Source organism: Convolutriloba macropyga, unplaced genomic scaffold (assembly GCF_964194025.1).
Source record: "Convolutriloba macropyga unplaced genomic scaffold, txConMacr16.3 SCAFFOLD_1370, whole genome shotgun sequence".
NCBI classification, from domain to species: Eukaryota; Metazoa; Xenacoelomorpha; order Acoela; family Convolutidae; genus Convolutriloba; species Convolutriloba macropyga.
In genome coordinates, this window is record NW_027451557.1 from 2560 (window position 1) to 16883 (window position 14324).

At 36.0% G+C, this 14324-nt stretch overlaps 1 protein-coding gene across 2 annotated transcripts; it reads right to left on the reverse strand.

Moving 5' to 3' along the window:
• Positions 1-9374: 9374 nt before the first annotated feature.
• On the reverse strand, positions 9375-14266 carry LOC142356787 (putative monooxygenase YcnE). Of its 2 annotated transcripts, none has more exons than XM_075408580.1 (2): positions 14025-14248; positions 9375-9699 (listed from the first exon to the last, which is right to left on the reverse strand). In XM_075408580.1, exons 1-2 carry the CDS (start codon positions 14115-14117, stop codon positions 9502-9504), a joined length of 291 nt encoding a protein of 96 aa, XP_075264695.1. In that variant the 5' UTR covers positions 14118-14248; the 3' UTR covers positions 9375-9501. The 2 variants fall into 2 exon arrangements, with proteins under 2 accessions (XP_075264695.1, XP_075264696.1); XM_075408581.1 differs by lacking the exon at positions 9375-9699 and adding an exon at positions 10848-11122 and having other exon boundaries at positions 14025-14266.
• Positions 14267-14324: the final 58 nt, after the last annotated feature.

Sequence of the window (14324 nt, forward strand, 5' to 3'; positions counted from 1 at the left end):
ATCGTCAAACACAAAATGCCCAACTAAAATTGAGTTGGCAACTCAATTGTCAAAAATTAACCGAAGCTGGATCCCTCTGTTGTGACCAACCCTTGGGTCGTTGCGATAAAAAATGCGTCTCTCTCTCTCTCTCTCTCTCTCTCCTCTATTAAAGCATCAGAACAGAGGGCAGACGAATTTTGAGCAAAACGGAAACTTATGCAGTCATAAAAGAAATGACAACAATAGAACTGTGGAAACTAATGGAACCATCTTTAATTAGGTCCCGTACTATTACGTTCGACAGATATTTTTCGTTTAAAAAAACCAAAAAAACGGAAAACTGCCGTACAGTATAATAGCATACAAAGGAGTTGGCTGAAAATTGCAATTTCCCAGATTGCAGAGAAACTGTAATACGAGACGTATTTTTAACCAAAAGGTCAGACTCAGAAATCCAGCTACATTTGCACCGCGAAACTCAAGACCGAAGTACATCTCTACAAACAGCTATAAAACTAGAGATGGGACAGCAAAAGCAATTTGAAAATGAATGACGCGGCGCAACTATACAATACAGTACAAAACAATACTGTTAATATCAACATAGTACAAAACAGTGATAATTTTTGCCCGCAATTCAACTCAATCGAAAAAGCAGAAATCAGACAAATCAATGTAGAAAATGCTGTCAACATTGGTAAAAAAACCACAAACAAAACTGTATTGCAGTAAAAAAAAGTGCAACAACTGTAGAATCCTTAATCTCTTCGCAGAATTGTGCCAACAAACGCAAACGAAAAATAAAACAACCCAAAATATTGTAAACGAAGAAACAGAAGAAAAGACAATAAACAATATGGAAAATTAAAATCTTTCGTACAGTTCCGATTATAGCTCTTCAGATGACAATTGCTTACAATGGCAGCAATATCAAGGGATGATTGCCTCGATATCACACCGCAAAACATAGAAGTCAAAATAGGAAACAATACGATTTCACTACTACTTCACTTTGGAAGTGAGTGTTCCATCGTGACGAAAGACATAGCAAAGCTGATCATAGACAATTCCGAAGAAGCAAAGTCGTGGACGTTAAAGAAGAAAAATATTAAAAATTTTTTTTCAAATGAACCAATGAAAACACCTGGCACCCTATTTGCTCCAATAGAATGCAACAACTGGTCAATGGAAACGGCCATCGTAATCGTTGAAAAAAGACTACTGCCCCCCATTGGAAGAACCTTGTTCGAGACGCTGGTCATTTGAATCAAACAGCAACAAGCGACCAACGAAAAAGAGGACTGCTTAAATACGCCAGAACCAATCAAGGCACTAGTCGCCAAAGAATTCCCTGGTCTCACAACGCGAATTGGTCAGTCAGAAAACTATCCTCTCAATCGAATTTTTATAAAAACTACCTAGAACGTCATCGAAAATGCAGAAAAGTCCAAGGAGCTATACAAGACAAGATCAAAACCGAATTAGAAAAACTGTCAGAACAAGGTCATATCAAAGAAATTTATTCATGTTCTGACAAAAACTTCGTTTTACCCATAGTGATAACTTTCAAGTAATAACAGTAATGGCAGTGAAACAACAACCGATAAATTTTCACAAAAATAAATATCGGATGCCGAATGTAGACATCCTAAAACAATAATTTTCCCAAAGAATAAGCTCAAACGCGAAGCAAACCATATTTCGTAACAATCGATTTGCAATATACCTATAGCCAGCTAAATTTACCTCGCAAAAACCGGGTGGCATTGCAGTTTTAATTCACTTAGTGGCAATACGACAGGTCTATATCGATTCAAAAAAAGTTTCTACTTTCTGACAGGTATGCCGGCCGAATTTCAAAAAGCCGTAGAGACAACATTAATTAGACTTACAAACATATATTGATTTAGTGGAACGCTAGACAAACATGTAGATTTGACCAAAAACTGTTTGAAGAAATTAGATAATAAAAACCTTCAAAAAAGTCTATCAAAATGCCAGTTTGCAAAGAGCGAGATCAAATGGCTTGACCATAACTTTACAAAAAGTGCTTTAAAACCATTGGAAGCGAAAACGAGCGGTATCCTGAATCTAAAATTACCAAATACACTGAAGAAATCTAGATTGCTTCTCCGATCGGCTCACCATTTCTTTAAATTTATACCCTAGCCAAATTATAACAACCCTTAAGACCAATAATGAAACATCAGAAAAGTCCACATGGACCAAAAGTTTTGAAGAAATAAAGAACCGAATAACACAAGCAACTGCAATTAAACACTACAATCCAAATTTGGAAACCTGAATAAAATGCAACGCATCTAGAGAAGGTTTAGGGGCAGCCCTTGAAGAATTAGACCACGAAAGCTAAAAAACAATTGCATTTGCCTCATGATTGTTAAACTCTTACGAATCGGGACATAGTATAACGAACTAGAACTTCTGGGTGTGATATGGTAGAACTTCTGGGTGTCATAGTATAGAGAACAAGCAACTGCAATTAAACACTACAATCCAAATTTGGAAACCTGAATAAAATGCAACGCATCTAGAGAAGGTTTAGGGGCAGCCCTTGAAGAATTAGACCACCAAAGCTAACAAACAATTGCATTTGCCTCACGATTGCTAAACTCTTACGAATCGGGACATAGTATAACGAACTAGAACTTCTAGGTGTGATATGGGCTATCGAGTATTTCAAGTACTACCTCTTTGGACAGCAATTTATAGTCATAACAGATCATCGAGCACTACTTTTTTATCATGAAAGAACATTGTTCAAACAAATCGTTTTACGGTAGATTAACTCGCTGGGTAGACCAACTTTTATCATTTAGTTTTGAAATAGGGGTTTTGCCGGGCTCAAAATTGGCTTAGTTGATTACATCTCTCGCGAACCAATTCAAATAGCTTCCATCATCACTCATTACGATCAACAATTCGTGATAGCGAAATTAGATTTAGTGAAACGCAGCCCAAAACGCTTTTTTAAATAAACCTAATTACGAGTCAATTGCGCCAAATTGCGCAATTGAGGCAAATTACCAGCTAAAACCAGAAAATGAGAAGAAAACAAGCTTAAATGCTAATTTTGCGGCGCGAAGAGAGGGAAAGGAAACAATTCACGCCAATTCGCTATTTGGCGCTAGAATTCTTTCACCTGATTCAAGCAACCCATCTACACTGTTAGACATGCATGCTGACGCCTATATTTTATCCCGGAGCAAAATAATCACAAAATTCTTGCTAGCTTGCCTGACGACGAAGGATGCAATCTTGAAAGAAATCGGTGACTGTGTGTTGGCAAAAATAGAAGAGCGCTGCACAGAGCTGAGTCCCTACAAACACAGATTTTGGCGCGACGGACAATAGAAGTCGGGCTGTTCATGCATTGATGATTGCATGGCGATTCCTCTATCCATCGAAAACGCCTAAGTATAAGCAATTCATTCCAGCCATCGCTGTTTTTTGACCAATATAGCCATCCATACATGGTGGTCATACATGAAGAGGAACATCCAATCGAAGGCCTCAAAATGCGGGATTAGCATTAAAATTGGTAAAAAAAATTTAAAGCTCGTCATATCCTCAACATATTCCCACCTCCATAAAACCGTGCAAAGAGCCTAATGAAGAGATTCAGATTCATTTGGTGGTCCAATTTATAATGAAAAGAACCAAATTACCAGGAGGTTTTGTTTTTTGCCTGTATAGATGGCTTCTCAAAATTTTTATCAGTGGAGGTATTTGACCATGCCAATGCAAATAATGTCCAAAAAATCCTCCAAAATAAACTTTTCTGCACTACATACAGCGTCGAATTCGCTTTCACCAAGCGAGATATTAAATGGGTTTGCAAGTCAGTAACTACTGCGAGCAAAACAATATTGAAGTAATCGCAGCGTCAATTAATGACTCCAGACATTTAAACGTAGATTGGGGTGCATCAAAGAAGCTGCTAAGATGCTAATCAATTTTAAAAGCTCAGTAAATCTTATAGTTTACCAAATCAGAATATGCAGACATAAAACTCTGAAAATAAGCCCATTTGAGGCGCATTTCGGCCGAAAACCAAATACGGCATTAAGCAATATAGGCACAGAGCCAACTTTAATTGAACTATCTTAGCAAAATGTTGTAATTAAATATTTAGATCTAGAAACAGTTTATTGGACCGCCCCTATAATCGAAAACAAATGGGAGAACACAGATTGCAGCTTCGCTGAAATGGAGAACGAGAAAACCAGTGCAATTCGCGATGCGATTGAGTGCCAACAAAATGAAAATTAAAACGAGACGCGTTTGATAAAAGTAGATGTGCTCAGTCGTAGCATGAGCAGAGCAAAGAAAACCTTAAAATTGAAACTAGCGAAAGAGGTACAGGCAAGCAAATGTCCGAAATGGATTTACAATGATTATATGAAATTTTGGTTCCCGGCTCACCAAACCTGAGAAATGATGACATCACTTATACCATCAAAGGACCGGGCAAGATTCCAGTAACGGTGCTCAAATCTGACGTAGCAGAATTTGAAACAAAACCCAAAAATAAGCCTCTAGTTGCTTTGGGCGACATGCGATCAAAAATGTCATCAGGGAAACTCACAAAGGACAAAATTAAAAGACACGCCAAGGATTTAAAAAGAAAAGTGGAGTGCAGAAAACGAACAAACTACCGGTTGGCGACGTAAAAAATTTCTCCGAAGAGTTTTATGAGTAAGAATGCTGGTAAAACCAGCCCATCCACAATCACCAAACAAGAGAACACAAACAAAAAATCTGAATATCATGTCGAACGAACCGCGTAGCAGTAAAAGAAATCGCTCCAGGAAAACAGATTCAACAGACTTGATGGTATCCTGCCCCCATTTTTGACCGCTCCGAAACGCTGCTAAATGAACAACAAGTACCAAAAATCAAATAGTTTTACCAAACAATCAACTCCGCTAATTCAAAGAAGCTCCTCTGCTTTCTCCACAATCGCGCCGCAATCAAGCGTAGTCGAAGGAATTCAAACTCACGCTGAGCGAAGTCCAACCCCTGCAACATACCTTGAAATCGTAATAATTTCACCGCCAGTCGCACCTGGGATTCAGACTTACGAATCACACAACCTAGAAACGATCATACACTCTGAACTGGAAGCCGAAATGAATGCAGTCTCGGAATGTGATTAAAACTCCTAAAACTCACTGGAAACATAAACATCCGCCATTTTTTTGTTGTTTATGGTAACCATTACATATGATACCTACATTTTTTCAAAATGTAAATTAAAACCGAATATAAAGCAAAGATTTTGCGTTTTAAAGAAGATTAAATGTGGTACACAGGTTACCAAAACGTATAGTCATTTAGTCCATCTTCTATTCCCCCACTTCCTTATTTGGTACATTTCCATATTTATTTTGTTTATGTCTGCTGCTAAATGATTACACGTTGTAGTTTCTAATCTAAGTTAATGTCCATACTTTTTGCGACTCACTGCTAAAGTGTTCCTTCCTCTACTGTAAATATTTCTAGTTTGTTCTTGCATATACTTTTGCCAAGCAGCCATACTTGGTCTGTTTAAGTTACTTTGGTTCTTTTTGTTGTGTTTTCGTAACCCACTATTGAAACAAATTAAAATCCTTCTATTCTGCAAGCGAATCGAGCCAGAATTTCTAATGAGCCAAAAGGCCCCGCGAATCTAATCTGTAATTTTTATGGGCCAGATCGCCCCGTGATTCACTTCAACAGTATTTTATTTTAATAAACTTGAATTGCTTCGCGTATCAGCATTAGAAAAGCCTTCGGTCTAAGCGCACCGTGAATCAAAAAAAAATATTGAAGCAAAAAATTGCGTACGGCACCTGCAGTTTAGTTAAAGTACTACCTAGAAATCACCTTCAAACTCAGTGCGACGGTAAAATATTTGGTTTGGGTTTAAAACATTGAGATTGCAGAAGGAAAAAATATTTGTCTTCAGCGGAAACCCGTCTTACGAACCTAAATATTCTCGTGTTCGTATAAATTTGAGCAACGATTTTTCATAAAACGAGTAATTTCTTTTCTACCATTCATTTAAAACAAGGTTCCTTTTTTGTTTGCTCACACAGATCATACTTTTTCGTGATAGAGGTAATTTTACTACATTTTTATTCACACCGGATGCATTTTTTTAAAAAAAGGTTGCCGACTCTCAAAATCTCTCGTGATCAATTCTGAAGTTATGAGGAGAATTTAGACAGCCATGTCACAAATCAAAAGTGAATAGAAATGACTCAAAAGCAGGTTTTAAAGATTTTGGATTAAAAATTTCGGACGAAAAGATCTCTGTAGTGTTTTCGTTGATCTGTGGATGAAAGCTATCATCAACAATATGTTCGGTCGTAATTGAGAGAATTTGCATTTGAGTTAAATTGAACCGCGATATTTGCAATGTACTTCCACTTCTGTGAAAGCAGATTTTTTGTCGTGTTATACTCATAATGGTTTGAAAAGTTCGTTTTACTCAAAACTTTACTCAATGCATAAACAATACCTCCATTTTCATCCAACCAATATAATTTATTAGGACAGATTGCAAAAAAGATTTTGAATATATTTAAAAAAACAATATGAAAGCATGACTAACGTAAAGTTTTTTTTACAGAGATTCTCGAATTTGACTGATCGGTGTTTTTTAGAAATTAAATCCAGTGTTCAAAACAAATACATCTATGGAAATCACGGAACAAGAGCAGTTTTGAAGTTTGAAATAGCTTTTTGTGCAGCAAAATGCGCTGAAATTTTTTTCCTTGGTGTTTTAATCGTCTAATGCTCCAATTTTTCTGACAATGGATACGTCAGACGACTATCCTCACTTTCCTTTTTTGGTGAAATTTGATCAGAAAAAAAACGTAAGGCAAAGCCAATTTTAAACGCTCCCAGCTATTAGTAATGTAAAACTGATATGGATAACTAATCCGAGTGAACTTGCTTGATGGCTCAATTGAGTCTAATTTATACATCCGTCTGTAACGGGGTGAATACAATCAGGATCTCACCTCTGCATCCTGTCTATTCTCATGCGCGCTCACCCAAATGTTTTTCTTTTCGTACAACTTGTCGTTCCGACCTCACATTGTGAGAGTTTTTTGTTCAGTCAAATTTCGACCGATCGATATATTTATCGTAGAGAGTTGTGAGTGGCATAATTGGAAAGACTTTCAGGCGCAGAATTTTTAACTAAAAAAATTTTTCGACTTTCGTTTATTTTGAAGAGTTAACGGAATTTAAATTTCTGGTGAGGATTTGATATTTGACGTGTTTTTATTCCAATTTATTGTCATTTTGGTACAAATTAAAAAATTTTTGGAAAAAATTGTCCCAAATTAGATATTACGGTACGAGTTTTGGAACAATTACCTTTTTTATCCGACGGGAAATGCGTTAGAAAGGTTTCGTAAAATTTTAGCATATGAACTTCAGAAAAGTCAGTTTTCTTACCGAGGTTTTACTTAAGACAGATAATATCTGCGTTTAAATGAGGCTAAAGGCACAAATTCTGTGTTTAAAGGAGATAGCTCACGTTTTTTTTGGATTCGACTGTGCTCTCCTTATACTTTAATAAACATTTGAAAGCCTGCATTGTCTTGCTTTTTGTAGTCTTATGAGTTAGTCTCAATATTAAAAACTCCAATTGGCCTCCCAAAGGAGATTGAGGGAATGCATCTAAGATATCGAGTTTATGCCTATTCGTTGTGATGATTTTGATGAAAGAAATCAACAGATTTTTTTCTGCATTACTTATGTATTATTTCAGTCAACTTTTGGCTCGGTCTCACTTTTTTTGCAGCTTCCATCTTTTTTCATTGAAAATGATTTTTGTTCTGTTCATTATCTGTTCAGTTAATTTCTATCTTTTTATTTTATGACTATTTCTAAAATTATTCATTAATATTTTGTGTTCTTTAGAAACTTTTTCATAGTTGTGTTTTCTTTTGAAGTCTTGTTTTCAATAAAAAGTTCCCATTAGCGAGCGCTGAAAAGAAGGCCAATTGAAAATATGTTACTCTTTTTTTGAACAGGTTTTTGGTTTTGATGATTTTGTTACTCTCTTTGGGCATTTCATTGTGAATATCTGGTTTTTGACTGTGTTTTATGCAATCATTTGACTTACCTTGGCTGCTGTCAATGAGATCCTTTTGATGATAACATTAACTTTTTAATGCAGACAGTTGATAGTTTTTAGTTTTAATTTCTTCAATGCTGAGAATTTAAAAAAACAGGACTTTTGGATATTTTTTAATTAATTTGTGGTCCTTTTTTGATCTCTTGTTGCATTATTATAATATGACCGATTATAGGGGCTGTGAACAAAGCGCTCAATTGAACATCTGTAAAATTTTCAGTAACCACTTTATACTTCTAATGGCCCTGACACCTTTTTCTTGTATTTTTCCATTGAATAGGTACTTTTTATCTCTCTTTTTTATTCTCATCGTACTTGTAAAAATATTCTTATTAACGAAAAATCTCATTGAATTCCTATTGAGATAAGGAAAAAATAATTAATGTCGTCTGCTGATTTTTACTGAAATTAACAACTTTGATTTGGTTTATCCTCAAAAAATACGGATTTTTTTTCAATTTGGATCTTTTCGTTTAACCATTTGAGCTTTATCGCATCAGTGACAGAAACTATCTGTTTTTTATGAAGCAAGTTTAAACGACTTTTTTGATTTTTCTAACAGATGCTTTGGGTAGTGGACTGTGCTCTATACATTGTGTTCGTATTGTGTGTAAATTTTTAGTGTTTCTGTATTGATTGTCATTTTGTGATCCTGTGACACTTGGTCTCACCGAAAACGGGCGCCATTGGTTTTTCAAGGATTTTTTATGAATCCATCTTTTTTAACAGTTAAAGCTATTGTTTGGTGTGTTTAATTTATTTTTTTTCAATGGTTTGTTGATATTTGCCCCTTTTTGTTGATGCGTTACCTGGTCCTATCATGGACAGATCCCATCAACTTTCTAGTGGAGGACAGGTGAACTTGTTCGGTTCAATTTTCATTTGATGGTATTCTGACTCTATTACAAAACCTCTTCAGAAAAAGACATTTAGTTTTTGATGTAACTATTGTTTTTTTGTTTATATCGTTGCTTGTCTTGTCGTCTGACCTTTTCAACGTCAGATATGATCGGCCTTCTAAAGCAGCGTGGCAATATTTTATTCATTTATTAATTTGATTTTCTAACTTTTGTAAACTCAAACGCAAATTATTTTCGAACAGTATGTGATTTTTGATAGTTTCTTATCTCTTCATTTCGTAGACAATTAAGTGAAAAATGTGTATGGGCGGGGTCGGCAAATGCACATTACCGAGCCTCCTTGTTGTCTCCTTAATCAGCTTACGTGGATTCAGAAATCACAACACAGTAGTGAATTAATCAATAATGCCAGCAAATAATCGATTTAAGTACAAGTTATTACATGTCATTGACTTGCGGGCTATAACGGAAAACATCCAAGAATTCAATAATTGAATGGTTGATTCATTCAAATTCAACAAGAGTGTAAACTCTGACATCAGGGGTCACGTTCTCTTTTTGCAACTCTCCGAATTTGGCCACGTGATCTGATTTCCCGTGTGCCTCGAGGTCTGCCATACTGCTCCACTCCTCAATCATCGCATAATTGTCTTTGGTGCCAACCTGCTTGAACAACTGGTACGATACACAACCCTTCTCTTTCTGAAAAACCAAAACAATTTTTTCACATTTACCATGATCTAATTGATAAAATAATCTTTGAAAATATAATATAACTTTTTCCTGCTGTAATTTGGGACTCGCATCATCTTAAACAAGCCGAAGGCGGGGCAGTATATTAGTACATGTCCAAAATCTTTGTAGCCCTTGTTCTGCCCTTAAGCGACCTGTTTATGTTAAACTTGGGTTCATAAGAAGTGATCTAGCCTATCTGTAGTTTGTCGAGAACCTCTTCAATCGCCTGATTAACTTCGGCGTGTGATCTTTGGTCTGTGTATAAAGAAGAAATGTGGTTAAGCCAGGAAGAGTATTTTACTCAAGTCTATAAAACAATTTTCCTATATTTCCTACTGGTTTTATTCAAACTTCATACTAAATAACCCGTGATGGTTGTTATTTTTGAACATGAAAGTATTTAGCATAACGGTTATGCTTGCTAATTTACATGTCTCCTTCCAATTTTTTTTAAGAATCGGAGAGCGAAATATTTGCGCAAAATCCACAAACACAACCGGTAACGTGCGTTTGTACATACAGAAAGTTGTAATAATCTAAAAGTCTGCAGAAAAATAGCAGCAGCAAAAATTTCGCTTGTAAAATAAATTGACTCTAGCTGGCGCAAAAATTTATTAAACAGTTGAGTTCACATGAAACTGTAGATTATGGAATTGATTCAGCACTGTTCCGTTATAGCCCGTAACCAGGTCACATATGGCCCACCCCACTACTTTAGCAGGTGTTCTTTAGAGATCAAATCAAGGCATCTGTTCAGCAGGGGAATATAACGGAAAATAGATCTATTCTGTTTCATCCTTCCACTAGCCCCACCCCCCCCCCCATAACTTTTACACCCCCCTAGACACGTGTTAATTTTAACATTTTATTGTGCTATATAAAACACATAATTTGTAAGTAGGGCTATGCACAAGGGAGGGGGGGGGGGGCAGAATAGGAATATATCGGAGAATCAAACAGAATATACTGGAGAATAAATACTAATTGGATCTTTTCCATTTGTGCCCCCCCCCCAGTACGTTATCCACCTCCCAGTTACAGAGCACGTGCCTTTACATAGTAAATCATTATGTTAAAATATGGCACGTGCATTTGGGGGGGGGGGGTTCAAATAAATTACACCCCCTAAGTTGGAGGGGGGGGGGGGTGCAAACGGAAAAGATCCCACTGATTCCTCGATTCAATAACTAAGTTATTCGAATTCAACAAGAGTGTACATTCTGTTATCAATGGTGAAGTTCTCTTTCTGCAACTCTATGAATTTAGTCACGTGCTCTGACTCCTCGTGTGCCTCAATGTCTTCCATACTGCTCCATTCTTCAACCAAGGCAAAGGTGTTCTTAGTGCCAGCCTGTTTGAACAGCTGGTATGATACGCAGCCTTGTTCTTTCTGAAGAGTTGAAATATCCGAATGATATCAAAAGTCGGGTCTTTTCCGTTTGTGCCCCCCCCCCCCGCAGCTTAGTGGGTGCATATTATTTGCACCCCCAGAGGCACGTGCGTATTTTTACAAAATGTTTTAACTATGTAATGACACCTGCTCTATGACTAGGGGGGGGGGGGGGGGGCATAAAGTACTGGGGGACATAAAGTACTTTAAAGTACTCATTTTAAAAATAGTTTTTCTGTATTCTCGAGGCATGTAGATTCTGAAAACCTATTAAATTGACAGCAGCTGACTAAAGCAGTAAAGCAGGTTCAATGTTTTAAGGAAACGTTGATCAAGATTAGTTGGCTCTATGATATTTGGAAGACATTTCTTAAGAAGGGATCAAGTTACTATGAATTTGCAGACAGAAAAATATTTTTATGGAGAGATTGAAGAAAAAATCTTGAAGCAACTGCAAACTTAATTCTTAAATATGAATCTACAAAAAGTTGCCCTTGTCGTTATCGAAAATTAAAAACTAATTTGAATGCAGTAGTGAAAAATTTTCCAGGATCTGTCCTCGACCAAAGACAGGTATTCGCAACTATCCGACACTTACAGCCGATGGATGAATTGCCAACTAGTTCATAAAAAAATGAAACTAACTAGTTCGTAAAAATTTTCTGCGCTTATGGCACGATTTGTCGTAATCTGCAAATAAACAAGCGAATAATACCTGCGGAAATGTTTGTCTCAAAGCTTAAAGCTTGCATGAAAAATGCAACTTGCAAACAATCTATTTTCACTAGTCTGGTAAAATAAAATGAAAACATTGATTGCATCTTTGCCAACGTTAAAATAAATACAATTAAAGAAGACTAAATTCCTTACAGTAATATGTAAAATGATTCCTCAGTCTTCAAATAATTAAAAAATGGGAAGAATGGATGAATAAGCCTATAACAGTGGCCATGAACAAGCCGAAACAATCATTTTGAACACTTTAACTAAGGAATACTTTACACTCACGAGAAAATTGCAGTGAATTCAAATCTGTTCGGATATTATTTTTTTTGCTCTTAGTGTTTATAGATTGTTATCCGCATTCGTCATATATAACCGATGCATTTTTTACACTGTATAACTCCCAACGAAAGATTTTTTGGGTTTGTTGAAAAACAATGCGCTTCGAGAGGAAGAACAAGTAAACTCCACATTGAAACAATCGCAGTTACCATGCTTTAATTGTTGTTAATAGCTCGAATTGAGGGCCAATTTAGGTGATGTTATGCAACTCTATCTATTGGTTTCCAAAACAGTTTGCTATGCTTCCAGGAACGCAGTCATAGAAACTAACTCTATGCTTCGCGCAAACATTCTGTAACTTGAATATTTTGTTTTTCAGGAAGAAATTTTAACATTAACAACTTTAGGCTTCTTTTCAACAAGTCAAAGCAAAGTTCCGCTGTCATATAACTAAATGGGTTTTCAGAAAGAAGACACCCCAACATGTAATTCACGAATCATGTGTGAACTAAGCTTTAAAACTTTAATACGCATTGTACGTCAGTGAAAAATTACTAAATTTCCAACAATTAGTCATCCTCTTCAGACGTTTTCTGAAAAACAATTAAAAAATTAGAAAAAAAACAAGCATCAAAAGGAAAACGCCCCAATTGCTGAGCAAAATAAATAGATTTCATGTTTAGGCTTAAAAAAAACGTTGTGAGCTCTTCAGATAATATAAAATGATATTTTTTTAAGTTCTTTTGAACCCACAATAGTCGAATGAGTTCACAAACACCAAATATTCTTTGGATACTATAGATAATCAATACCTATATAAATTTGGAAAGCGTAATTCTACCCCGGACATTTGTAATTTTTCATTACGAGAGTCTACCGCTAACGAAAAAAATCTACTTCCAAAGAATGTGGCTGGTGTTTTCAGTTCCCGACTCCCGTTCAATAAGAGAAGCGCTTAAATGTTGTGAAAGTGGTTTTCACAAAGCAATAAAGAGCCTTAAAATGAAAAATAGGACCAAATAAATGTGAAAAGTATTTACGTTCGGCTGTAAGGCATTTCACAAAACAAAAGTTTAATCCCTTTAATCTTTTTGCCACTCAATGTTAAGATTGCTAAAATGAGGGAATGTCTGCAATTAATCTGCTGCACAATTTTTTGCGGACCGCGCTTCTGTGAAACATTTTGCGATGGAAATCAGTTTTCACTTTTCAACGTCCAGTTTAAAGTGAAAAATTCTGACCGGAGTTTCCATATAGGGCACCGCCTTTTAGTCCGCGAAGTTCGAAAGTAAGTTTCAGTAACATCGGAAAAGGGAAATCTGAACAAAAACGAATAAATTTACTCAAAAAGTTGGTACCGGTAGACGCCCGTAATGTTTTATGTTTTTTCCTGAATACTTTGTCCAAAGTAAGCCTAAAACACTTTGGTTCTAAAAGTAATGTTAATTTGGAATCTTTGCTAAATTTTTGATTTACGCATAGGACCACTTATCTAGTCAGGATGGTGCGTGACCTTTATCTTCAAGAAGATTGAAGCCAGCTCGGTATGTCACTTCTTTGATGCGTTTTTCAACCATAATTAACAAAGTTTTGGTGTTTCCTGTATTAGGATTAATTCAAAAAGAAATTAATAAACTCATTTCATTCTGTCATCTCTATACTTATCCCAATGCTCTCACTCAATTCGTGTTGAGCAGATTTAATTTATTTGTTGAAGTGACTTAATTGTTGATTGGTTCGCCATGCCTAGTCAAAGTAGCTGACCTGAAGTAGCAAAAGCTAATCGAAAAGTTTTGTGCACAAAATTTCTACAGTGTCTTAAGTGTACTTTTTTGATCTTATGTCAAGTTACCAAAAACGAAAGTTGTCAGGGAAAAATGAGATTAGATTGTCATACCTGTGTTGCCTCGATGAGTACCTTCACGTCCTGCAGAAACGATGCTGCATCCTTGACTACAAGCGAAGCGTGAACTCTCACATGCGACGTCATTTCAATCAAATCAGATTTGCACAGTTGAAACTAAACGAATTGAACTTTGATTCAGATTTCAAATGAACGATTTCAAGTATTTAATAAACCAAGCCTACTTAGCAGAGTAAATAATCTAAGCTAGTTTTGATATTTAGTCAATTTGATAAGCATATATTTATTAACTCCCACAGATAAAGACAATCAGAACAAAACTTAACATTTTAA

Excerpts from the sequence above, each read along its gene's own strand:
- LOC142356787 (XM_075408580.1), bottom strand. The coding sequence starts at position 14,117 with ATGACGTCGCATGTGAGAGTTCACGCTTCGCTTGTAGTCAAGGATGCA. Across the intron at positions 9,700-14,024 it reads TACTCATCGAGGCAACACAG|AAAGAGAAGGGTTGTGTATC; the intron begins GTATGACAATCT and ends TTGGTTTTTCAG.